This window comes from Astatotilapia calliptera, chromosome 3 (genome assembly GCF_964374335.1).
Source record: "Astatotilapia calliptera chromosome 3, fAstCal68.1, whole genome shotgun sequence".
NCBI classification, from domain to species: Eukaryota; Metazoa; Chordata; class Actinopteri; order Cichliformes; family Cichlidae; genus Astatotilapia; species Astatotilapia calliptera.
In genome coordinates, this window is record NC_137424.1 from 50278724 (window position 1) to 50306465 (window position 27742).

A 27742-nucleotide genomic window follows, 5' to 3' on the forward strand; every position below is an offset into this window, starting at 1 on the left:
CATTACCTGCTTGCACTCAGAGTCCAGGCAGAACCTCATACATCTAAAACTCCTCCACAGATAGTTGCTGCAGGGCAGCAATGTAGCTGCAACCTGACATGGGTACATGGGTAACATTGCTTCTAAATCAGAATATAACCAGAATACAACCGGTTAAGCCAAGTCATTTATTTCAGAGAGATGGGTTACACTCATCAGACCGACTCATATTGATTGCAGTGTTCTGACAGTCTGTTCATAAATTAGACGGTAATTATTTGCAGACCTTTCCAAATCCACGTGAGAGTGACTGGAGCTGGTGTGAGTTTGGAGACAAGTTGCCGTCCACCAGTTTATCGTCGTCTGACCCCAGAGAGGGTGGTACACACTAAATTAGTTGGTCACCACAATCGGGCAACCCCATAGATGTTTTTCTAGTCAGAGGTTGTCATCCTGTTTTTCCTCCAGTGTGATTGAGGCATTACTGGGTTTCTTTAATGTGCAATCTTTTTTAAATTTGAGCATTTAAACAGATCTTACCAAGCTGGAAGAAAACTGCTAAATACCCTAGTTAACTTCTGTTATCATTGTTAGTAGTGAGATGATTCTGACAGAGTGAACAGAGCTGAATCTATGAATACACTGTAAAGAATATTGTTGAATAGAGGAGTCATGATGTGTAGGAGGCCATCCTTCAGCCTCCTCGCCTGCTGCTGCTGTTGTGTCCTCCCTGTTATGGTAACAGCTTTGGACTGACTCTGACTGGCTCTTAAGTGTTGCAGGTCTAAGCCTTTTGGCTCTGAGCCCTCTTATTAGCTTACTTTCCTTTAACCTCTCAGCAACTGACACAATCAATTCCAGCGCTTCTCAACCCTTTAGAGTCCCGAGGCACTCCTGCAAAGCATATAATTTTAAGGCACACCGAGTTATCGACCACTCCAGAGAAGGTACAGCAGATAAGAGCGACTACCTGCAGAGGTCATCTAAAGACTATTTTCATCATAAAGGGAGAGGGAAGTTCAGAAAGAAGTGCAGGTTTAACTGCAGCAGCACGGAGGAAGTGTGCTGTGACTTTGTTGGGTTTGTTTTAAATTAATTAAAGGGGTTTTTTTGGGTGCTTTTATTTCACACTTGAGGAAATTTACTGAAAGGTGTTTCATGGTGCCAGCCATTTTCACTGTGCTGGCGTCCATCAATCAGCCTCACCGGGATTTATCGTCCAGCTGTTTCGGAGCAGCATTCGCTCCACGCGCAGTTCACACTCGTTGTCGGGACGACTTGATCATAGCACATTTGTCACACAGATCGCTCGTCGTAACCTCGAGGAAAGAATATCCTGAAGTCACCTGGGTGAAATGTTGTCACGTTATCATTGTTATCCGGAGGATTAGCTGTATTTGCACAGCTGTAGCGCTGCCTCGTCAGACACTCTTAAAGCCGTTTCACTCCAAAGGACCTGAGTTGTGACTTTGCTCGGGAGCTGCTCGCTCTAATCTCGTCTAACCCTGTCAGTCTCCTCTGCTCAGATTTAACAGTTGGAGGCGTGCAGCTTGTTCCTGGCTCTGGACGGAGCGACTCTTTCTATTAATAGGGCCTGTGTCGAGGCTGCCACTACAACTACCAATACACCATCTGGGCCACTGGCAGCATCGCATGTAAAATCCCCCTGTGTGTATGTGTGTGCTCATGCATTATCTGTGTATTTCTATGCGTGCTCACATGTGTTTGTGAGTCTGTGCTCACACGTCTTCTGTCATTTTACTCCATCCCATCTGTCTGCTTCTGCTCGTCTGTTATTTGTTGTTGTGGTTCACACCATCCCCACCTTCCTACTCCTCCCTGTATTTCCTCTCCCTCCCTCTCCCTGTCTTTGCCTCATCGTCTCCCCATCACACTTCACAAGGCAAAAATCACCCAGGCAACTCCTTTCCATCTGCTCTCCTCCTCCTCCTCTTCCTGTCTGTTTTTCCTCCCTTCTTAATTAATTAATAATTGATACTTTGCCTGAATTTTGGCCACTCTTAAGCTGTATTTGACCTCTAGTGATCTTTTCAAGATTTGAGTTTTCTGAAGGACAACAAGCAATTTCTGCTGGTTATTCTAATGAAGGTGCTCTGCCTGCTACTGCTGTGTCTGTGTGTCCGTGTTATTTAAAGCAGACTTGTAATGCATGCTTACTGCTGTGCTTCACAGTTGAAAATAATCCTTATAGTATCTTACAATGGCCTTGGTGCAGCCCCTCAGTGCATTCTCTGTATATGGGAAGCTCTCCCTTGGAAGTTGGGAGGCAGTGGGAGAGAGCTGTCAGGGATGTTAGCCTCTGACTGATATCATAAAGAAAAAAAACCAGTTTGAACTGACCTCGTTATTCTAAACTCTGTTTAACATTAGCAGCCACATATATGTGAGAAGAAATAAAGGTATAGTTCTGCCCTAATTCTGCTGCGTTCCTCTGTTTATGATCTTATCTGGTTTTGTCAGTGCAGCTTTCTGTTATTAACAAGCTCATAAAGACTTGCACAGGTCGTCAGTGAAGAAGTCACACTCTTAGAAAGGCCTGACGTTTGTTAGTCGCTTTGTGTAAACTCGTGATGATAATCTTCCTTCTCAGGCGGGACAAGTCTGAATTGAGTTTTGTCACATTAGCGTGGAAGCTGCGGCAGAACCAGATGAAACACTTGGACGGAGATTAAATGCACATCTTGTACTTCCTAAGAGGACTGTGTATCTTCAGTTATTACCTGCATAAAGGATGGGTTAATAGGGTTATGTTGGAAACACAGAATAGAGTGGTCTGATATTATTGAGTTTCCTGATCGTAAAACTGATTTATGATCATTTAGTCATCAGGATTCAGATGTTTTAAAATGGGGATGTGTTAGCTTTAGCTGCAGTCTGTTGGCATGATATAACATACTATATGTATCAAGTTAATAAGAGGGACTTTTTGCAGGAAGAAGTCGCTGTTACTTTGTGACCTGATTCAGGGCTTTTCACCAGGGAGAACAGTGTGGTGTGTGGCAGCAGGGTTTGTTAATGTTGATGTACTGGGTGAGAAAAGTAATCCTTACTGTGTGTTTACATACACACTGAAATATAGATGAATATATCAAATATGATGTTAAACTTGGTGTTTTTGACCAAACGTAATGCATTTATAGGTGCTGTAGATTAAATTTAGGTGAAATCATTGTGTAATTGTTTCACATTTCAAATGTACAGAGCTTTGTGCTGGTGCTTGGACAAGGATGCTGTGCCATCCAGTGTCCAGGCCTTTGTGTTTGGGCCTTGGCTCCATTAAACAGCACATTAGTTTTTATCTGTTATGAGGAGCAAAAGCGAAACTTTATTAAAAAACGAAAATCACTTGATTTGATAATAAAAGGGACAAAAGTATTCCCTAACCCGCTGGCTGCTGCTTGTTTCTGGGTGAAATTGGTCACAAAGAAGGTGCTGCAGTAGAAACTTCCTCATGACTTCTTTTGATCACCAGCAAATTACAGTCATTTTCATGGAAGATGCCGACTTGCGTGCTGACTTTTGTGTTGTGCTTTTGAAAACGTACCACCCGCTCTGCAGGCAGCGAGTGAGGGTTTGAGGACTCGTGGAATATTTTCCAAGTTTGGTGGGTGGTCAGCGAGTGTTTGCGGGCAAGTCGGTGTCTATCAGGTGTCACATAACCCTATGACAACCCACTGGATACCAAACAAATCACAGCAAGGTTTTTGGCGTAGCACCCTTTTATGTGGTATCACTGCCAGCAACCACTCATCAACCAGTTGGTGGAATACGTACTTTTCCCTGGCTAGTGGGCTGCCCACTGGTCTCCTGACCCTTTTTTTTTTTTTTTTTTTCTTTTTGTTTTACCCCTAGCAACCTGTGGTTACCAGGAGGTTCCTGAGCAGTCTAGACTGAAGCCTATCAGCCATTTACTTGGTTCTTAAGCTTTTAGACTCCATGGGCCTGATCCAGTCCAGCACCACCCAGAATCAACTTCAACCTCAGATCAGAATTACCTTTTATAACAGAAGATTTTCCCAAATCTGGGATAAATACGGTTTGGAAGACTGGTTTGCTTAGAAGAAAGACAAAGAACAGCAGGTTTCACTCAATTGTTGCTGTTGTTTTGGTCTCACATACAGCTATACACAGCCTATATTATTGTAACTGAACTGTAAAACTGTCCCTGTTATCGACTAAACAATCGCCACCCGAGTCCGATGGACCCCAATCCTCAACAGAAACCTGAGATGCTGGAAAGGGCTGATTAGGAGTCCGCTCCTGGGAATGAAGCGACAGCTACTTAAAGCCACTCTTGCAGGGTTATGAGGGAACAAGAGAGTTTCTGTTAGCATCAGTCAGTTCGATGGAGCTGGTAGGACTCATAGCAACAAAAAAGTCATCAGTCTGTAGATAAGAAACAAGCTAGAACCTTCACTGTCTCGAAACCATTGAAGCCTCTTCCTCCGTATCTGCCTGTCACACAGCAGCTCCTAAAGCTCTTTTTTGTAAAGATCCCCCATCATATGTTAATACCACCCTTGGGGACATTTAGGTATGATGAAGCCAGCGATGGTGGGTACTTCATTTCTGAAAGAAACGCAACGTTTTTACAACTTCTTTTCAGATCTCTGAGCAGTCAGCGCTGGTGTTTTGAATCCTCGATATGGATTTACTTTCTTCTTTCCCTTTGATCTTAAACTCTATTGACTGTCAAATCCATCGCTGAAACACCTAACACAGATATCATTATCTCCTCAGTTCAATACGACACACACCGCTTACTTATCTCCCTCCATCCCTGCTTTCTTCTTCTTCTTTTTGCTGCCCTGCAGTGTTGTGTGATCTACTGAGGAAGCTTGTTCCGTTCATCTGTCGCTTCTTGGTTCAGTTTAATTCAGTGGTGCTTTACTGATGTGACGATTTCAGAAATAAAGAAATATAAACTCACCTGTGTTGACAAAGCGTTTTATCACAGGAGGGAAATCAGTGTTTAAAACTAGGTTCATTTCTCGATCTCCCTTCTGTCTCAATTCCCGTTCTTCTCTCTACTTCCAGTCTTCTTTCTGTCTCGGTATATTTTCCATCCTCTCCCTTTTTCTCTCTCATCTGCTAAGCTAGCAGGAAGAGTGCTTTCTGAATCTCTTGTGTCAGCACCACTGTCAGACCCACACACCGCTTCCTAACTAAATATTATTCCTCCGTTTTTTTTCCCCTCTCCACCATCAGTTGCCTTACTTTCATCCTTTCTCCTTAGCAGCAGAGCAATCATTTGTTCTCATTCTTGTTTTAATTTTTGTTGCTGTTCTCCTGCCTTCATCTCTCCATCTTTCAATGAAAGATATTTTTTTAATAGTTTTAGCCATGCTGACCTTTTCCTCCTCTGAATATGCACCATCACATCTCCAGGTTCCCACCATCAGACCTGTGCTAAGCCATTAGCTGAATGAGTGCTGACATGAGAAGCTGTTAACGCAGCCACTTAGACGCAAACACTTCCACACCAGTGCAGGAAATTACCCTGTCATTTCCACCTATCAGAGACAAACTCAGTTAACTTTCCCACACAGAAGCACACACGCATGTTCCAAACTAATCACTGTTCACAGTCAGAGTGTGTACATGACGACTACAAACAGATAAATCAATCATCTGGAACAACTGCTGCAAGCTACCGAGTCAGGGATTAAAGGCTCGCTACTGAAGCTGCTACATGGCAAAGAAAAAAAGAGCGGTTTAGGTCGAGGATATCTGATTTAAACTATCTGCTTTTTTCCCCCCGTGTGGGTAAATGCTAAAAATAGGTCGGAAAGAATTCAATTAACAGAGAGGCTAGCAGTGAGATTGAGGTTCATATTAAGGAGGCCCAACTCAGCAATATTCTCAGATCAAAACTGTCCAGCTCGGCTTCATTAAAGTGGTCGAGCCATAAGTTGATGTATTTAAAGAGTAGGAAAAATTAGGTTGAAAGCAAGAGCCTGCTCTCATTAGAGTCAGGATTAAATGTCTTCTCACTCATACAGAAACTTTATAACGTTTGTTCCCAAACTTTCTTGTCTTGTCCTCCAGCGTGAACTTCACTCATTAACTTTTAGATGTTATTTTTCTTTTTTCAGCCTTACCATTGATAGTCCCCCGTCTCCTTTAGTAAGTTGGTAAATTCTGCCTGTCGAACTTTTTGTTGTTGCGTTGGAGCATAATACAGCTCACAGTGAGAACAGCTGCAGATTTCAATGGAAATGCAGTCATTTTTTGATATAGGTGGACAAGTTTAAGCAGACGTCTGCTATTAAAGAAGCTAGTTTGTCTGTTCGGGTTAGGTAAACATGGTATTCTTGGCAACCCAAAGTAAAACAATGCTCAGAGGAACTGCAAAAAAGGAACTACATCTCAGACTCTGCTGACCTCAGTTAACAAGTTCATGACAGCATGATCAGAAAAAGACTGAAGAAGTATTGCTTGTTTGGAACGGAGGCCAAACTGTGATTTTTCTCTCTAAAAATCACAGTTTGTAAATCAGAAACCACAAGACTTCTGGAATGTCCTTTGAACTGATGAGACCAAAGTGGAGATGTTTTGCTGCGCAGCACCATGTCTGAAAAATCCCAACAGCATATCAGCACAAGCACCTCATACCAACTGTCGGGCACGATAGAGGAGGGGTGATGAGAGGGGCTTTTTGCAGCCACATGACATGAGCACCTTGTAGTCACTGAGTCGACCATGGACTCCTCTGTATGCCAAAGTGTTCTAGAGTCAAATGTGAGGCCACCTGTCTGGCAGACATTCTGCAAACTGAATCAACGCTGTAAAGAAGAGCGGACTAAAAGTCCTCCACACTGATGTGAGAGACTCAAAGCCACACAGAAAATGATTACTTCATGTTATTGCTGATAAAGGCAGTTCTACAAGCTGCTGAATCACAGGGTATATTCAGTCCTGGGAAAACTTTCTTTTTCACATCTGTAACTGCAATCTAATTAGCATTTAGGACAAGTAAGCTACCATGAACGACTTAGTTTGATTACAAAAAGGCTCTCTGTGTATCACCAGTAAGCGTGTTCAGTAAACAAAGGGCTCTTTGCCAACATTGCTAGACTGTTTACATCAAATGTATTCTTTCCCACATCCAGTGAACAGTGGGATAGAGGGGTTAACAGCGTGTAGGGCGTAGTAGCATCCAGGACACTTAAGCTAACATTAAACGTGTGTGGTAGCGTGGTTCCAGAAAGACTTAAGGATTTGTAGCTACAATGAAGGATAACTTTAACATCTCCAGAGGTAGCTGTCGGTGAGAAATACTACACCATATTCTTGATACAGTAACCCTACGAAATGCAATTTGGCTAGTAAAATGTTGATTACTACTGTAGCTGAGCTGTGCAGCTCACATTACAGCAGGCAAACAGAGTGATATATATGTAGCCTTTTGCTCCTTGTCTCTTTATTGACTTGGCATATGGAGAAATCCAAAGCTTGACAGGCCTTCTGTGCCTAGTTACAGTTTTCTAATCTGTAATTGAACAGTTGCTGTTGAGGGAAAAGGTTCATCAGCGGTCAAGTCTGCCACTCGGTTAAATTAAATATGAAGTGCTTGATCTTGCTTTTTGCTCAGTCTTTCTGCCTGCCTGTATGCCGTTATTAGCAGCCATTCCTATTAAAAATGCAGTTTTTCTGCACACCCATCTCACTCGCTTGTTTACCTTGATTTCTTCTTCAGGTTTTGATGCTCTCGGAGACCTGTTAAAGCCTACAGTTCCCACACACACCGCACCTCCTCCACCTCCCCCTCAAGTGGCCATCCATCATGGAGGAAAGCTGCTAGCCAACGACCTCGACTCGTCTCTGGCCAACCTCGTGGGCAGTGAGTGTTGAGATTCATGTGAATAGACCAGCAAAGACGAGAGAAAAACTGGGTTACATAACGTGGCACATGCAATGCCTGGCCTTGAATACGTGCCTGCAATGTACTCTCAGACTCTTAAGGACATATTAAAGTTTACTGTTGCTTGTACATAGAAGTGAGCCTGCATATTCCTCTTTAACTTCATGTGTTTGGTTGGAATTTGTTATTTCTTTGTGGAAACTTGAACCTCTTTTCATGAGGGGAAAAAAACAGCATCTGAGGCTGAAATTCCTTCCTGCCTCCCTTTTCATTGTACTCTCTTAACTGCGATCACTCACTTTCTGTGTTTCCAACTCTCCACAGATCTGCAGTTTGGTGGGACCCCAGCCAAAAAGTAAGTTTTGCTGAGTCGTGATGGTGCCTTTCCTGAATTGTGCCTGTAGTCTCTGCAAAAGCAAATATACGCTTTTAAGCTGTTCTTGGTCAGGAAACTGTCAGCACAAATCTCAGAAAGCAAATTTATTATGAACTGCTTAATATGCACACACATCTGTGGCCTATTGAATTAGACTTTAAAGATTTGAAAAACGTAAATAGCAAATTATGTGATAACTAAACCTGAGATTAAACAGCTGAATCCATTTGACTTCCACAGGCCAGATATGCAGTGGAACCAACTGGGAGAGAAGAAGCTGACGGGCGGCCAGAACTGGCAAAATAAGACCATGTCGACCACACAGTGGAGCCCAGCACCCATGGCCCCACAGCCCATGCCTGTACCACATGTGGTAAGGAGACCAACACATGCACAAATACCCAGCTGCTATAAAGAATTGTGCAACCTCAACATTTTGCCCAAAGGCGTCCATCGAGGTGTCTGTAAGTCCTGGAAGTCTTGGATAATTTTGGTTTATCACAAAAACAAATCTTATCTTCTCATTTGGCATTTTTGGCATCATTCCTGTTTAGTGCTTTACTTTAGATTAACCAAGTTAACTAGCTCAGATTTTGAGAACAACGTCACAAGATGTCCACAACAGCTACAAACTGGACCCAGTTGGGCAGACTGGAGGGAAAAAAAGCTGCAAGTTTGGAAAAGAAAGCAAAAAACAAAATGAAAGTAAAGCTCACTGGTTACTTTGTTAGGTCTTGCTAGTTCTGAGTTACTTTTCCCTTCAGAGTTGCTTAATTCAGTAAAATGTTATCTAAATATCCATGATGTTGATCTTCCGTTCTGCCACGTCTCAAAGGGGCTCTCCTGAGTTGAGATCTGGTGACTGTGGAGTCAAGGAATCAGTTTGAGATGATGATTTGAGACATGGTTTGTTATCCTGCTGGAAGCAGCCATCAGAAGATGGTACACTGTGATCATAAGGGGATGGACGTGGACAGCAAACAATACTCACTACGATCAGAGCATCTGCCTGCCTAAGGGGCCCAAAGCGTGCCAACAAAATATCCCCCACAGCGAGTTATTAATTGTCTTTGATAATCTTACAAATCTGTTGCTTTAATATCCGGTCTCATCATGTTTCTTATCCTCAATGACTTTAATTGCTGCCAGCTTTCATAAATGATGCCCCAAGCTACGAAAATGAGACTTGAGTTGTGATAAACCAAAGTTATTGTTAAAGTCACGAAAAAAAATTCATGGGAAAGACCCTTTATTGTTGTTTGATGCACGGCATTTTGGGAAATGCGGTTGGTCGATGAGAAGATGCCACAGTCAAAGCTCTGCTAGCAGTTTTCTTTGCTTAGGTCAGCTCGTTAAAATAATGTAAAAGAAGTATGATTTTTTTATTTTTTTTTAACCTCCAACACTAAGTATAATTTCTAAACTGAAAATCATGAAGTGGCTTATTCAGTTAATTCAATTAAATTTTATTTATACACCACCATATCACAACAACTGTCGCCTCAAGGCGCTTTAAGGTTTAAGTTAGACCCTGCAATAATACTAACAGAGAAAAACCCAACAATCACATGACCCCCTATGAGCAAGCACTTTGGCGACAGTGGGAAGGAAAAACTCCCTTTTAACAGGAAGACTTGAGACAAACAGCTGAGACCAGAAACCTAGACAGAAAGTGTTTACTGAGGTAATAAAGCAGTTAGACACAGCGGTAGTTTTCATTTAGATTTCCATAGAACTGAATAACTTCTGGCAACCTGAGTAGTCGCCCCCTGCTGACCAATCTCAGAAATGCTGGTTTAAGCTTAAATTGTCAGACCTCAAAGTTACACCTCCGGAAACCCATTTTACCTCTGCACCACATCCTTCTACATAAATGTAACTACACGTCGGGTCAACGCATACCACAAGACTTGATTGGCGTGGAAGGTTGCTTTGTGGGGGAAAGAGTTGTTTCTGGTTAATTCGTTAAGTTAGGATGTAGATTTCCTGCAAAAGTTAAAATCACGCTTTAGGACACTTTGCATCCACCGTATTGGTGACTTTGACATCATCGCCAGATGTCACCGTACACTCATGTCTTCAACCCGGCTGTGGCAGCCCAACATCCCATGTTACACAAATCAAACCAGCAGAAACTAATCTATTTCGTTGACCAGTAATTCCCGTCATCGTTTTCAGTTTTTTTCCCCTGACATAAACGAGACGACAGCTAAATAAAATCTAATGCAGGGCGACAAAAACTGATGAAATGTATTGACAACTTCTGAAAACAAGATCCAACCAAAACTTATCCTGCCTTTCTACGTAGCATGAGTCTGGAAGCAAACCAATCAGTAATCTCCTTGTGCAGTAAGATGTTCACATTTGATCTGCGCTGATGAACAGGGTGGGGTCGTACAGCCACAGGGGCTCTTTCCAGATCCAACACATCCACGTCCTCACTGCGAGGGCATGTAGCATCTTCTCATTTCACTCTGTGCCCGAAAGTTCCCAAAATGTCAGTGTAATAATTTGGCCTCCTTTCATGTTTCTGCCAGTGCTGGAGACAAAATCAGTTTAAATATTTAGGTTGGCTTCTCACAAACATACAGCGTGATGCCGAGCTGACTGGAACTTGCAAACACTTTGTAGGACGTGCATCTAATCTAAAACTGTGGCACTTCTCACACCGAGCGCTGTGAAAATATCTGTGCATGTCTGTGCGGTGTCTTTGTTGTATCAGCTCGGTACATTTTATAGCTGTGTGTGTGTGTGTGTGTGTGTGTGTGTGTGTGTGTGGTTATTTGTGTGCGTTTGCTGATCCTGGCAGCTCCTGATTGTCATCCTGATCTCTTGACTGCAGTTTCTGGCTGACGTGGACAAACTGTCACTAACCCTCCGCTTCCCCTCTTTCTCTCATTTTCTCCTCCTGTTGATCTTTCCCTTTCTTCCTTTCTTCCCTCGCTGTCCGCTTCACCTCTGCTGTCATTCCCTCTAATTTCTCCTTCCTGTCCCGCTCATCCTCCTCGTCCGCTCGTTTTGCACCGTCATCCACTCGTCTTCCTTCCCTCGTTGGCTCGTGTTCTGCTTTATCACGACTCTTGTTATTTTTTGTTTTTTGTTGCGTTGTCATCTTCTCGTCCTGTTTTCTTCGCCCTGCCTTTGACATCTGCACGTTTGCACCGCGACCCCTCATTCTTTTATTATTTTCTGCTTGTTTCCTGTGCTTCTAATCTTTCACTCTCGTTTTTCCTCCTCCTTACTTTCTCCTCATCTTTACCTCACTCTACCGGTTTTGCCACCCTCTTTCATCATCTCCCGCTCATTTTCCCCCACTTTTTCCCATCTCATCACCTTGCCTCCTCTCCCTCCTCCTCCTCTCTTGTCTTTCTCTGTTTTTTGTCCCTTTTCCTCGTTGCGTCCTGATGCAGAATGGAATGTTCTATACTAGTTATGTAAGTACTTATCTCTGTTTAACGAGCTGCTCAGACACGTCCTCTCCCGGGTATCTTTCTCTTCATCTCTTTCCCTGTCACCTCTTCTTTCACTTGCATTCCCCGGAGACGCTTATTTAAAAAAAATAGAGAAAAAAAGGAAGTTCATTCTGTTCTTGCACCATTATCGTAAATAACCTTCTCACCTCTGTGATAAAAAGTAATAGTCTGCGCTGCTTATGTAAGCAAATTGATGTGAGGAAGTTAGAACAAGGCGCTCCTTCTCCCTACTAAAACCTAAGAGCGCCATTCTTCTGGGTGTCTTTTAAAAGATCCACGTCTAATTTATTTGTCAGCCGTTCATCGGGTTATTATCCACATTTTTCTCCCCCCTCAATCAACAAATCCCATGAAACGGAAACAAAACGGCAAACCGAGCCACTCTGAGGCGCTTCAGAAGTCTGTTATCTCTGTGGCTGAAATGGCGACGTTATCTCGGTATGAAAGGAAAAACTTCATGTGCAGCAGAGGTCCGGTCCAGGATGCACAGATCAAAGTATCGCAATGAAGGATTTAACAACAAGTTACTAAATGGTTGCAAACAGCCACAGAGTCAGCTCTACCGGGTTTTTTTTCTCTAATATAAACAACACTTTTCAGTTATTAACATCGATCTGTGTATCAATTTGGTCTCATTTGTTGCTTTTAATGACCCTCAGGCCTGATTTAGACCTAGAGGTAGAGGTTGTGGCGTAACCTTTTCTTTTCACGTCTTTGCTTTCATGGGTAAACAGACTGCAGTGAACAGGATTTATGAAAAGGTTGTACATTATATAAAGAAATGGCCTGTTTTGCAAGCATACTTTCAGATACTTGCTACCTGCCATTTTCATAAGTGTTGAAGCTTTTTCTGATGATAAATTAATCATACTGCATCAAAATAATTAATAAATGACAGAAAAGTGCCTGTTTTTTTCTGCTCTAAAAGTTTTTTTTCATCAGGCAAAATTTAAGAAAATTAAATAAGAAATTTTCCTAAATTCATAAAATGTTGTTTTAATGAGCTTACAGAAGATTCTGTCATTTTAGATATTTTTTTCACAAGTTAGTCCCAGAGTGTTTCTTTCATTTACTACAGCAGTGTTTCTTTGTCATGTAGAGATTTGCTGTTGCATTTAGACGACTTCTTATATCCAGATGTCTCAGGGATTCAGTGTGTAGTTAAATGTTAATAAACTACACTGACAGAAAGAGGAGTTTCTTTGGTTCAGCTTTGAGATCGAAATGGGAGCAGTATGTGTTTGCCATCGCTACTTTACAGGTCGTTTACCTCTTATTGGCTGCTCTTGCAAACAGAAAGCTTAAGGTATATCCCACATCACTGACATAATACAGAGTTAAGAATCAAACACAAAACAAAACTAGAATATACTATAATAGCTCCTCTTAACTCTTGCCCCCCATACAGTCGGCATCTGACAACCTGCTCTGTACCCTTAAAGACTAGCTTTGACACCTCAGTATATCTCAGTTAATACTTGGTTTAATGATCATTAGAGTAGTTGAAAAATAACAAAGAGCCTCTTAGTCGACTTTCAAGGGGTAAAGAGTTTAAACACCCTGCAACAGAGCAGCAAAATCCAGCTGAAATGAGTCCCTGATGCACCAAGAAACATCTTTTTTTTTTTTGTTTTTTTTTTTTAAGAGATGTGCAGGAAAAAAACGTGTTGAAGTAATTCTCAAACCAGCTAATTCTTAAGGTGTTATATTATTTCAGCCTTTAACTCCCACTGACAAGCCAGCAAGAACAGAAATTGCCTATGGGGATTAATTCAGCAGCACAATAATAGGAAAAGAGGTGATGGGTCCCTGAGCAGAACAAACTAAAACAAACTTTTCACCTCTTACACGGTACGACACAGAAATCCTGCGTGGTTCAGTCAGCACGACAGAAACATCAGCTTTAACCAAACAAAGCTCAGAGAGAGAATATTAATAAAACTGCTCATTACTGTCCCCGAGAATGAAAATACACAGTCTGTGACTCCAGCGCAGCTGAGATGACCTCCCATAATCCATGAGACAATAAATAAATCATAGCAGAACTGCATGAGACATCACAGGTAACACGAGTAAGCAGCTCGTCACGCTTCACGCATGATAATCGAAACTCCCACGTCTGAGATTCTCAACAGAAGGGCAAGGTTGTAACTGTCTGTGCTGGTTGGATATTCAAAAACGCCATCAAAAAGCATTTTCCCTTTGCTTTTCTTTTTTTTTTTTTTACTGTGACTGAGACTGCAGGCCACTCAAGGTCAGAAGTCTGAGTTTGCATTAGAAAGCACAGAAAGAAGAAAGTTGCTTGTGCCGAGGAGATGGCAGAGGGAGCAGCAGAAGTTCAGCTGTGAAAGCTGAAACTTGGGATGAAAGATGCAGAGAAAAGACAGCTTTCTTTTTTTTTAAATTTAATGCGCAGATAGGCAGGGAGACACGCTGGTGAAGGATAGAACAGCAGGCGGGAGATTGAGCATAAAAAGACGGATACAAACTCATGGATGTGTCACACGATGCACCGAGGAGCTGTCGGCGGCGTAAAGATAGATGGACAAAAACACCGGTTGAGAATCTGCAGCGGTGCATCGACACGTCTCACCTTCTCTGCTTTGTCTTGGGTTTCTTTTTGTTTTTCTGTCGTGTTTTAAAGAAGTAGGGAATAAAAATGATGCTCGCCGTCATTTTTGCACAAGCAGCCGTGAAGACAGACAGGAAGCAGAGATGGATGGTTTGCAAATTAATGAGCGATTCGGGTGCAGATGACGGTAAAGTCAATTTCATCTTTAATCAGGGTTCAAATGCTAAAACCACAAACCCACTGATCAATTGCTGAACGCACAATAAGATGGATAAATTAAAGCGTCTTTTTTTTAATCTGAATTGGCTTCTTTTCGTACAACTTGTAGTTCACTTTGATTAATGCTTTTGAGCAACTGTCACAACTCGCTCTACAAAGGCGAGAACTTACTTGCGATTGATATCTCCTGAGGGCGGTGCGCAGGTTCACCTTATCTGGCTTTTCTCCTGAGGGCGTCTTAACCAGAGTATACACTGAGCAAGGTCTTTGCGCTTTGTGAGAGATCTTCAAAGTTGGTCATTTTGAGGGTCTTGCCATCGAACGTGGAAAATCACCACAGAGAGGTCTTAAATGTTTTTTGCAAGGATCTTTTACCTCACATCCACATTTAAGTCCTGGCAATGACACTGCAGGGCTGAGACTGCGGTTCTGAAAGTGGCAGCCATCGCTCAGAAAGCTGTTTGACGCTGGAAAAATAACAGACGGACAATTAAAGTAGCAGAAGGCTGGCTAGCTTACTTGTTATCTTCACCAAGGAAATTGTGTTTTTATTTGTTAACATATATAGAAAGATTTAAAATAGTCTCACATTTGACCTTTGACCTCCCCTTCAAGTTCAATAGATTGGCGTGAAAGGTCAAAATGATAATGATGGTATATAGAGCTATTTGTTTCTGACTGCTGTTGTTTGTACCGGCAATATATTGGCATACAGGGAACGATGGGGATTCTAAATACTGTGTTACTTTTGACCTTCGACCTCTTCAAGGTCAAATCAGGTCAAGCTTTTTTAAAATGTCTTGTCTTTAAAACTTTGCGTAAAAAATCTTGCTGCCTTTGTTTGTATTGGCAACATTTAGAAAATGACACTGTTGTAAATGTCACATTATAGTTTGCATCCAAATATCAGGACAGGTTTGACCTCTGACCTTTTTTTCCTCTTCAAATGTTTTATATCTTTAAATTGCGTGAGCTGCCCGGTTAGTTAGAAATATACTGCAGTATTACCTGTAAACACAAACTGATATTACTGTTAATACTGCGACCCACCTCCAGTACTTTCACAGCCCACCAGGGGGCCTTGGCCCACACTTTGGGAATCCCTGCTCAATCCCCATACACACCATTAAAAGTTAGTGAGCTGACTGCTCTGTAACCATCTGTGCAGAAGCTTCTCACTCGTGGTTCAGGTGGAAAAGGTCAGGTAGGCGTGCTCTTCACTGGGACCACCCATCTTCTTCCTTTTATAAATCACTTTAAATCTTCAGTGTTCAGATGCAGTTTTCTGAGTATTTTAAATGACTTCGGCTCAGTTTTCATAAGTTTTAAAAAGTCAAAAGCTCGCATAGCGCGCACAATCAAATCAGATCGAGTGAGGTGATAAATCATCCTGTGGAGCAGTCACATTAGTTTGACTTAAAATTAAATAGGCACATCAGATGTTCTCATTTCATCAAGATAATGCAAGTAGGGGAAAAACTCAATTTTACCTGGAGCCACTTTTTTTTTTTTTTTTTTTTTTTTTTTTTTAAATGATGAGCAAGAATATCTTTAACTTCAGCCAAAGACAGCGCGTGAGGCACATTAGAAATAATAGAAACTGAAAGATATTCCTTCTCTGAGTCAAATCTGAGCTCTCTGATTTTATGCACGGGCTGTTAAACTCAGTGTGTCACACTGACTTGTACTTACTGTTCATTATCTTAATATCTGTCATAAAAGACAAATAAATCAACTCGTGAACACGCCTGACGGTTATGTGTCACATTTTTTTCAGATGTGTCAAATTAATCCAGAGATTCTCCACATCTGTGGGAACTTTTCACGCATGAAACTGTCTGTTTGCAAAGAGCAGCGCGTCACAAAAGAGAAAGTTAGACAGGCCATGAAAGGAGAGGTAGCAAAAACAGACACAAAAAAAATCATGCAAAGCTACGCTGGAGTCCGAGAGTCAACGTGCCTCATTTGAAATAACCACAGCAGGTCCTTTTTATGGTGTCGGTGCATAAATAACAATTAAATGATGATGCTGGGGTGGTTGTGTTTTTGCCAATAACAAAACTAAACCCACAAGTGCACTCACTTAATTCATGTAGCTCATCATTTTACGTAAGCCTGCTATGACTTTCCCATGCAGCTAATTGCTGTGTTTAATGGAAATATTTTACCGGTCTCTCTCAGCAGTTTGATTGAGGCTTTGTAATTGTGTTAAAAATGCCGCGGTTGTCTCATTTACGATGATGGATTAGGTCTGTGAAGGCAGCTGTTTTTAATGGGTTTTTTCAAACAGTGGGGGTGAGCGGGTGCTGACCTGCAGCAGAGCAGGCAGTCACGGCTTGTGATGAGGAGAGTGCAAACGCTATAAGGTGTTCCCAAAACCCAGTGAGGTGCTTCCTGGTTGTGTTTGACAGACATCAAAGTCGTATGGGCTCTGTCAGTAACTCATCTGTTGATATTAATACTCCTCTACTGTTGTGCAAGAGGCACGCCGCCCTGCACCTGCCCATATCATCTTGTAAACTGACTTCCATCCAGGATATTCGCCGACACGATACCGCAATGTACCGCAGACGCTCGCGCCCATAAATTACCAATTTGTCAAGCAGAAGTCGGGCGGCGGCGACGCAGACACACGTGGGTTGTAAACGATGGCTACAAATTGCCCGTCACATCGAATTTGAAGCCTGTTCAGCTGTAGTGGATTTGATTTGCAAAGTGAGCAGGGCAGGGCCAATCACTGTGCTATTGAGCCACCCCTTTTTAAAGCAGTGGTAATGATTGCACTCAGTGGGAATCCACTAAGTACCCCTACTGCATGCTGCGTTATTGTGCTCCTAATGTGCACATACTTGAGCATTAAATGTACTCTCCTTGCACATAAAGTAGGCTTTATTGTGAGGTTTTTATTTTATTTTATTTTTTGAAGGCTTGAAGCCGTATGTGACAAAAGCCATGAAATGTTTGAGTCAGGTGCTTTTGTTCTGATAGTTGACACCTGTTTTCTGTTTTTCTGCCAGGCTCCAGCTCCCATGGCTTTCCCCATGACCACACCGCAAGTGCCTGTGTATGGAATGGTAAGCATGCACATATTAACATATTCCCACACATGCCTGGGGGGGCACTGTCGTAGATTTATATGGAGACTAGAGCTGCAAGTCTGTATTTGTATTATTAATTAAACTGTGTGTTTTCAAATGTAGCATAACTAGCGTGTACACCCAAGTTTGAGAGCAAGGGGACCAATGTTCACATTGGACAGAGAAGACAAGAGGAGTAAATGAGTCCATCTATGTGCGCTGTGAACGACCACCATTGAACCGAGGGGGTGGCCTATGACAGTCTGCCACCTACCATCTAGTTTTGAGATCCCTTCCCAGGTGCCTGAACCCCCACTCACAACTTGGGTTATGTGACCTCAGTGGGTCACATGATAGGATGGGGCAAGGTCTCACAGTGGTTTCACCTGAAACCTCTGCTGATAATGACCCATTCCCTCTTTCACAGCTTGGCACATGTGATGAGACACATGTTTAACCCTTTAAAACCGGTCGGAGCAGGCACGCTCCATTTTGCATAACTATTTTAAAATCCCTGTAGAACCGGAACCACGTTAAGCTAGCACAATAATTTTTTTGGCATATGAAACCGGAGTTGTTGTACTTACATCTTATGCCATCAGTTTGTCCTAGGTCACGGTTTCCTTCCACATATAGCTTTGCAAAATTTGCATAAAAAGCACTTGCAGCAACAAAAACATAATATTCCAGAAACACGCTTTGCTGATCCGATCAACTGTTCATAACACTTTCTACGTTGGAATAGACGTCAGCGCGAACTATCGTATGCCTACCTGCCCAAAATCAGAAGTGACATTTTCGCGGAAAATGTAGTTTTTTACCTTCAGGGCCTTATAAGCCTGTACTGGTGTTTTTAAAAGTCACATTTGGCTTTGTGCTTTTCTGTATTGTTTCTGGGATGCTTAGAACTTAAATTGCACTGCTGGAAATAGTTTATTTTGATGCACCTGCTGTTTTCTTTGTAAATTTGCATTGTAATATTTATTTTCATTTTTCCTGCAGTATATAAAAAATTGGTGTATCTCAAAAATAAAACTATGAAGACACTCAAAATAAATTTCCTTTTGTTAGAAACTATTTTGTGCAACTTTTTTGTATTTACAGTTTTGAGGGATAAGCCTCTTAAATTTCTCTAACTAGAAATATATGTTAAAAAATTTAAAAAAGCGATTTTCAATTTTCTGTAGTTTATTGCACTTTTTTGCAATTTATATAGTTATTATAGACTTAATGCATAGATATTATCAAAATTTGGGCTATAACAGTTATATTGATGTATAGCAACTTCCAAAAATGGCACTACAGCATGTAAAATTATAAAGATAACTCTCGCGGACTTGGTTCTATGGTAGGTCTTAATGGGTTCATAGTGGGTCAACTCCCAGGAGGGTTTAAATGCCTGGGACTTGCCACCTTCTGGTTTTAGACCTAAAGAAGCTTATTGGATGAGACGTGAAACATCTGCACGAAATTTAAAGAACTCCAGTCACCTTATTTTCCTTACAAGGCGCCAGTATGTTCAGCTGCTGAAGACTGTCCCACTACCTAGAGTGTAATGTTTGGCACACTTCACCTGTAAAACAAAAGGAGTTTCACCCTCAGATTAAACACAATGAGCTTGAAAACAGACTTTGTTGGGTGATGAAATCATTTTTAAAATGATTGCTCCGTGCTTAGCCACCGCTGAGCGGCTGGTTGTCTTGTTTCCATTACTGCGTATAACAAAATATTTTTTTAAAACCTTATGTCTTTCTTTCTTTAATTTTTACTTTGCAAACATCTCTCTGCATCTTACCTTTGTCCAGGTTCCTCCCCAGATGGGTCAGATGGGTGGGGTACCTGTGATGGCTCCTCAGCCAATGATGTACAACCAGCCTGTTCTAAGACCCACTAACCCCTTCGCACCCATGCCCGGAGCCCAGGTAACTCTCATACATTTTTAACATCTTAACAGCTGATTACTTTTAGGAAATTAAATGACGGGATTGAAAATGTTGGACTCAAAGTCACCCTGACCTTAATAATTTGGCGAGGCTCGGTGTGTTTGTTTGGCAGTGTGTTAGCAGGATTACTCAGAAAGTCTTGAATGAATTTGCATGCAAATTTTTCGAAACTTGAGGCTTGAACCAACTTAGAGAAGATTAACTGCTAATAACAGAGCTGCTCTTATTATGATTACAACATCAGTTTAAATTCTCACGTTCTTTGTGGGTGGCAAAACAGGAAGTTCATGCAACAACATGCTCTTACCAAGATTTCTGTTTTGATCAGTGACACTTTATCAGTTATGAGGTTTTATGAGTTGGTTGTGGATTTTGTGTTTTGTTTTATGGGGGGGGGTTTTAGAACCAGTTATCAGCCCCTGGTGTCCATTAAAAAGACATTAAAATGAAAATTTTAAGAATTTTAAATTCCTCGTTGGCCTCACTGTACACGACCAGGAGCTCCATCCATTTTATGCCTCTTTCCACTGGTACCTACTTGGCTTTACTTGAATCAACTGTGTTTCAGTTGTTTTCCATTATAATTGAGTACCAGCTCAATATGTGTTGGGTCGTTATAGCAACGCTTCCGCAAGTCTATGACATTTATAAGCGTCGCAATCATAACGCAACAATGGAGGACGTCGAGGTGATGGTGTTGATGGTCTATGGCTTTTTGTCAGACTCGACACCACGATTCTGGTTTTTGTGGAGCCATTTGAGTCCTTGCAGAGCTTCAAAAATGGCAGTTTTTGTTTTCAATCTCGCTACTGAGTGACCAATCGATGACATGCAGTCTGTTGACCTCACATTTTCAGACTGGAACCTCGGCCCATCAGGTACTAAAAAGTAACAGCTACTACCACGTAATTGAAAATCGTAAAAGTCAAGTCGAGCTGAGAAGGTACGAGTAGAAAAGAGGCATATTTTCTGTGAAAATGGGCACCTCGTGGGCACAACACCAGATTTAAGGTCAACATTAAAGAGGTGACTCCAGGATGCTGGATGGCTAGAAATTTGCAACACGACTGTAAAAGGGAAACACTGAAATAGAAAGACAAGCACAGGTAGTTTGTGAAAAATAGTGAAAAAAAAAAAAGTTTGTTTTTCCCCTGATTCCCTAAAGAAAATCCTCCCAACCTGTGACACTGATGTGTCGTCTTGAGTCACCCACAGAAAACCTGAGAGTGGCAGACTGGTTGAAAACAAAACCAGCAGTACATAAATAACATTTAGCACACAAAGTCATCTCAAAAGCAACAAATGCATAGAAGACAGGGTAAAGAATGATCACCAGGTCAACTGTGTTTTCATCTGATAGCTTTTAAGAGGGCCGGGGAAGTTCAATTATTCAGCAATTTTTAGAAATGCTGGTATTTTTCATCGAAGTTTGTTTGTATTGTTTTTTTTATCTCGTTTTATCTTGCCATTTTTCCTCACCCTCAGTTTTTTTTGTGTAATTTCCCATTGAGAAATTCTTTACTGCGGTCAGAGCAGAGTGTCAGAGGGCTTCTCTGTGATCAAAACAAACCGTTTCTCCTGTCATGTTCTCTCTCTTTGTCTGTTTAGATGCAGTTTATGTAATCCAGTCAGGAGGGGAAGCAGAGTGCCAAAAGCAACATACATACAAACAAACAAACAAACAGCATAAACAAACACAAGAGGATGATGATGAGATGGACGGAAGGATGATTTGCTCAAGCTGAAACGACAGACTGACACAAGATAACCGGGCTGACACCAAAAGTCAAGTTGGAAAGAGGAAGAGAAGATAACGAAAAGGATGGACTGAGCGATGGCAGGGGTTCGATGGGGAAGATGTTATCCTGGCTGGTCGTTGTCTGAAACAACTCTTTGCACCTGTGTGTGTGTGTGTGTGTGTGTGTGTGTGTGTGTGTGTGTGTGTGTGTGTGTGTGTAGCTTCTCTCTGTTTATTGTCTGATTTGTGTTCCTATCGATGGAGTGATGTTTCAGGAGAGGGAATAAGGACGAGAGAGAACGACGGGGAGGAGGGAAGAGGGGATTCAGGAAATCCTACCTCTAGTTTTCAGTCAGGCTAAATGTGTCTGACTGCTGTGAGAGTCTCTGCTGCAGAATTAGCTTTATTTCATACTGGTGCTATTTTGTCCTCTGTGGGTCACTGCTCGCCTGCAACGGCAACTTTGGAGCACTTACGAGAAGACAAGTGTTTGTTTTATTGTGTGTGTGTGTGTGTGTGTGTGTGTGCGTGTGTGCTCAGCAGTTGTTTCAGACAATACCTTTGCCACGGACCTCCTCTCCATCCCCACCCTCGCTCCCTGTCTGCGTCCACAACCGTCCACTTAGCAAGAGATTTAGTGGCAAATCCTCTTCGGTGTGTTTCCTGTAATTTTCCGCTTTGTTGGGATATATTTGTATTTTTCTGTCAGTTTTTCTTCGCCAACTTCTCCTGAATGTTATCGGGGCTTGTACAGCGATTTGTTGAAGCATTTGTTAATAGTAATTGAGCGTTTGTTGTTAAGGGTTTTGAGCTAAAGTCTTTGTTACTCATACAGCATTGTTTTTCTCCACGTAATGCTACAGATACACACAGAAAGATGGGAGCTAGCAGGCACAGCATGCTAGCACTGTATGAAATTATGTTTTAAGGCCTAGTCACACCAGAAAGTGACACAGCAAAACTAAGCTAATAGCAGTTAGATAGTAATTTGGTAGTTTGGGATTTTTTTTGTTATCCTTTGTTTTTCTAGTGGGTAGTTTATAATAATTTTTAGAAAAAATAGAAATTTAGTTGAATAAATTAAATACATTGATTAAAGAGATCTGTTAGACAGTAAACTAAAGGTTTACTGAAAATACAGCTGTAGTATTTTGAAGTTTTCACTCTGAGAAACGGTAAGGAAAGGAATTGTGCACGTAGCTAATAAGTTACAACAGCATGAGGTTGGCCTATGTTAAACTTATCCAGAGCTGCACCATTAGCAATTTTCCTTAAGTCACTAAGCAGTGCTGTTTTCAAACGAAAACTCCCATTACTACATACAAAAATAAAAGATCATCCAGGGCATCAGGAGACTGGACGCTTGTTTCTACCACAGACAAAATGTAACAACTGCCCAAAAGAGACTAAATTCTGGGCTATCTCAAAATTTTGAATTGCGTATATTGTAGTTTCGAGATGCATTACTCAAAATGTTGAGTTATTAAGACTAATTTTAATCATGGTCGCTGTTTGCAACATCCTTGAATTTTGAAGGACAACTTTGAAGAAATTATATCCGTGGTTTGTTGACTTTGGAATAAAGGTGCAGCTGCTGTGATGGGCCAATGGAGAGGAGCAGTCTTACACCTGAGTTTGACTTTTACAAGTTAGACCCTGAAGTCAAAGATGCTCCAAAAAAATGGCTCAAAGTTATTTATTGACTCTCAAACTTGTTGTTGAGCTCAATAAAGGGTAGTCCAAAATGTAGAACTTTAAGGGCATCGGAACGAAGGAGGCCGGACTTCCTTCAGGTTTTTGAAAGGGTTAGCGCTAAGTTTAGTTATTCCATAAATGTTAGACAGCAGTACAGGAATAAATGCTCTAACAGGCTTCAGAAGAACCACCCTTCTCCCCCAAACACATCCTGGTGGCAACAGTTTTCTATCAAAGATCACAACAGTTAAACTTGATTTAAAAAAATTAGCAGACATTTGCTGTGTCAAACGTTGGTGTGACGAGACCTCCAACTGTACATTGTGTTCAACTTGGTGGTCAGTTTAGGAATAGGTAAAGTGTATTTTTGTTTAATCTCTCACTGTTAATTAGCATTGTTAGCCTGTGGTTTGTTGACTTTCTGCCTCAGTTGGATCTATCTGTGTGTATCTGTTTTTCCTGTCTTCTTCATCAGCTCATCAACCAGTCTTTAAGGATTTGAGCTTTGTTTCATTAGGTACAACTTTTTGGCAGATCCACAGTATGTGCCAGTGATCGATGACAGCGGCACAGAGTGAGTTAAATGTTACTGAATCAAGTTGAATTCACTTTTAATTGCACTGAATCAAAGTGAGTGGCTGTAAGTGCGACACTGAACCTGTGGCGTCTCCCTCGCTCAGTGGTTCCAAGAATCTGTGGGGATCAAATTTGACTCTTCAGCTCAGCCAAAGCATCCATCCCCATGAGTTTGACTGTGGGTGTATTTATGCATAACGACTTCTCGTGTCCACGTGTATCCTTACACATTTATGTGTACGTATTTTCTTTTCTTCATCGAGGGCTATTTCTGAGGGTCAAATTTAAAGCCAGACTTGATCCGATATGTTTAACACAAAATGGGCTTGATTTGTTTTTATAAAGTCAAATTTTGTTGCAAAAATGCACATGCAAAAATGTTGCACTCAAGTGGCTATCCTGCCGTAGCAGAGCTGTTGTTTTTGGGGGTTTTGTTTCTTTCCGGTATGAAAAAGTTGAGGAAGATTTGAAGTGTGTAGAAGTAGTTTAGGGTTTTACAACATAATAGGTTTGTCAAATCTACCAGCCACTTTGGCGGGAGACTCAAGGTTACTCTCCTGCCATTCTAACAATGAACTTGAAGCTTTTTTAGTACCATTCCCGATCTCAGTCCAGCATCTCCATCCCAGCCATCAGTGGTTGTCCAGTATCAAACTCATCGCCCACTCTGCTGTGAAGTCTCTACAATCTCGCTTCAGCCTGTCTGGTCCAGTTGGTCTTTCTCTAGGATGCTTCTTTAGCCTGTTTGTCACTGTTGGTATGTGTAGATATGTGTAAGTAAAAAAATAGCTATAATAACCAGTTTCTGTCTAGATTGTCCACTCATCCCTGTCGCTGTTGGATAGATGCTGCTTCTAGAAGCTTCCTGTTGCAGTCTTGTGTTAGCTTAGCCTCTCTTCATAGTATCCCCTGAAACCTGTGGAAGACCTCCCACAGCAGGTTTTCCCACCCCGTCCTCTTCTCCGCCAGTAACTGTAGCTCTATTATCTCTCTTGATGTCTCAGTCTTTTAGCAGTAGATTAAACCTCTCACCGGCTCTCAGGCTTTGTAGTTCTCGAGCTTTTCCTTAACATCTCTGCAGTGTTTGGTAGGTGAGGTCCTCATCTTTTTTTCCCCTCCATCTCCAATCATATTTGCCAGTCATGATGTCAGCAGCCTACAGAGTGTCTCCGGTTGGACCTCGACGGCGAATCACACGACGCTTGAATATCCAGGTGTTTTGTTACAAGTGGGCGAGCTGAAATGGTGCTTTTCTAGAACTAGTGAAGTATGTAGTCCAAGAAGTGTTGGAACTTAGATGTCAGCTGTGACTGGGAGGTTTGTCAGTCAACCAGCTGTTGTTCAGGGGCACTTAGGAAAATTATGGAAAGTAGTGAGTCCACTGATCACTGGGACAGTTGATCGAGATATTAGCTCTCTTCCCTGTTAGTTTTATTATAGCTCTGCGGAGAGGCACCGAAATGTCTTTGCAAACCTACGCAGAGAAGGATGTCATTCGTACCCAGTGGTTGAGCACACCTCTTAAATCTCAACGACGTAGTAACTGCCACAAGTGATCTTCGAGCAGAACACAGGAAACTTAATCTGTTTGGTTTTTTTTTTTATTGGTTTTTTACACCAGTGAATTCCTCGTTTCTGTCTTGGATTTCGTCGTTTGTTCGTGCTTGCCCACTGCGTGTAAATCTGTTTTCGAGATGTGGCATATTGGCCTTTTTGCACAACAGTCAAAGAAAAACGTGCTTATGTTTGCCGGCTTGCAGGCTGGAGAGACGTACCTCAAGCTTATCTACGGCTTCTAACAAATACGACTATGCAGAATCTTTAGGTCTTTGCTGCCGTAAGCTTTCTGGTTTCAACTTGTAGTACAAGTTCTGTTTTCCAATCTCCTTTGAGCTTTGGTTGCGCGCAGGTCTGTAGAGAACAACAGCAGGATTCATCCAGATATCTTGGCTGCACTCTAAGCCTGCGAACAGTAGCAGCTGGACCTGGAGTTCTTAAATAGTCGATAAATTCTGTGATTGGATGTTCCTGATGCTCCCTGTGTCCTAAATATGGACTCTTTGGATCTTCTCCATCTTCAAAACTTCCCCTCCTCTGGGCCACCTGTGTTTTTGAGTCCCAGCTTTAAAAAGAAAACTATTTTGTTAATGGATGTGTCCTTTTTTTGGCACCAATATGAGACCGTTTTTATATTCTAGGACAGCTGCCTTACTGTCTCTAATCTTATGTGATAAATTGACACTTCACAAATAAAAGCTGCTTGATTTGCGTGGCACTGATCCAGGATCAGGTCATCATAGCCCTGGATGATAAAGTAATAAATCACATGAGGTCTAACTGCAGATCTGATGATTGATAACAAGTTTGTAATAGTCTCATTAGGCTTTGAAATGAAGAAGGGTAAAATGAGAGCCAGGACGTGGAGGTGAAATCAGGTTAACTGTTTGCTTTAATGTAATCTTTGCAGTCTTTGCGTTTCTTTTGTTATTTTTGTTCTACTTTCTCTGAGTGGAACCTACTGCTGCCAGTTGGGATCAGGTTATTCGACTGGTTTTAAAATGTTCCGATGTCGAAAGATTGAGTGGGTTCAGAAAAAATGGCCGCGGTGGTTTTTCCGTTGCTGGCTCGCCACCTTTAGCGTCAGTGCAACTTGCCAATAGTTTTTACGGCTTTATCACATAAGGTGTGGCCAAGCATGCGGGCCTTATTCAGTGCTTCACCTTCCCTCAAATTCAGACTCTTTCTCACATTTACAGCTGAGACTTTCCCGCCTCGACCGCTGTTTTCTGCTGTTAGCCTGCTGGGATCAGTCCTGGGGAACCTCGTGGCCACGTTGCAAAGTTTCTTTCAACTTTAAAAAAAGAAGGAAAAAAAAGCTGCTGCCGCCTGTCTGCATTGTTGTAGCATGAATCTAAGTGGAGGAGGATACATGGATAAACCTTGATGTCATATTAAAACGTCTGCTGAGGTGTTGAGCGAGCGGACTCCTCTCTGGCGAGCCATCTCTCTTTTTCTCGGGGAGTGCATGGTTGTGTTGTTGGTGTTTCTTGTCCCCCCCCCCCCCCCCCCCCCCCCACCCACACACACACACACACACACACACACACCCTTGCAAAGGATTTTTTAAGAAAGCATGATATGACAGTCGCAGCGGTGGTGCTCATGATAAATTCCCTCCTGTTGTTGTTGTCGTTGCTGCTTTAAACGGCCCCGACAGCGCGAAGGGGCGGATGGATTATCTGAGCGCAAGGGCAGGTTCATCGCTTTGTCTGGACTGACAGATGTTTGGCCGCTGTAACCACCCGGTTGAACTTGTCCCAGAGATCTCACATTAGTTGCTTGGTTTGCGGCGTCCCCTGTGGGTCGCAGCAGAGTCAACCCCCCTGCCGCCATCCCCCCAAGAAAAGGAAGACGAGCAAAAAGAGAGTGGCTGTTCGATGGTAAATCCCCCCATTTTTGTGTCGGTGAGTCGGTGTGTCGAGTCGATGATCTCTTGTGCACGTTCTGTTTTTTCTACATCTGTTTTTTGGTAAGAACCCTCGGATTGCTGCCTCACTATACTGTATATAGAGAAATGCACACCTTCACACTCACAACACAGCTTAAAGACATACTCATAATCTGCATTATTTTCATTTACTCTTTATTTTTCTGAACTTGAAAGATATTAGTGTTCTTACAGCAGTATATAGGTATGATTGCTACTCGGTGGGGGCAGGCTGAACAGACAGACGATGCAGAAATCTTTGGAGGGCTGCAGACCTGCCCCGTACTTCAGGATCAGCCATGAGTTTCACAATGATGCCAAATGTTTTTCGGAGCAGAGTACAGCTTTTAATCTCTGATTCCTCTTCTGTCTCCTCCCCCCCATCTCTTTCTTTGTACATGTTTTCTATTTATTTAAAGCAGAAATATATGGATTGTATCAAGCATGGAAAGGCAAACAGATGTTACAGTTGACAAAAACACAAAAAAAATCACAGGCTTTTATTTTACAGCAGTATATTTGTTTATTCTAGGGACTTGTTTTCTCTCTCTCTATTTTTTTTTTTTTTTGAAAGAAATAAAAAGTCATTTTCATTCCTAAGCGAGTGTTTTTGTGATCTTTTAACTCAAACAGTCGGAAAGTCTATAAACTCTGAAAATATTCACCATTCAAGGTCTCCGAGTGTCAAACGGCTCAGCTTCTGATTTTTAATTGCGCCACCC

The 27742-nt window shown here is 41.9% G+C and overlaps 1 protein-coding gene across 12 annotated transcripts in view; it reads left to right on the top strand.

The window, feature by feature from the left end:
* Positions 1 to 27620, top strand: part of LOC113019101 (phosphatidylinositol-binding clathrin assembly protein) — a 109960-nt gene extending 82340 nt beyond the window's left edge. For 6 of the 12 annotated variants that reach the window (XM_026162624.2, XM_026162629.2, XM_026162627.2 and 3 more), the window contains 7 exons: positions 7700 to 7843; positions 8189 to 8219; positions 8481 to 8613; positions 11651 to 11674; positions 17522 to 17578; positions 19387 to 19503; positions 21133 to 27620. In XM_026162624.2, the coding sequence (XP_026018409.1) occupies positions 7700 to 7843; positions 8189 to 8219; positions 8481 to 8613; positions 11651 to 11674; positions 17522 to 17578; positions 19387 to 19503; positions 21133 to 21147 (521 nt within the window). In that variant the 3' untranslated portion in view covers positions 21148 to 27620. Of the gene's footprint in view, positions 1 to 7699; positions 7844 to 8188; positions 8220 to 8480; positions 8614 to 11650; positions 11675 to 17521; positions 17579 to 17704; positions 18639 to 19386; positions 19504 to 21132 lie in introns of those variants that run through there. The other 6 variants (XM_026162626.2, XM_080291866.1, XR_013902840.1 and 3 more) reach the window with 5 other exon arrangements.
* The last annotated feature ends 122 nt before the right edge of the window (positions 27621 to 27742 follow it).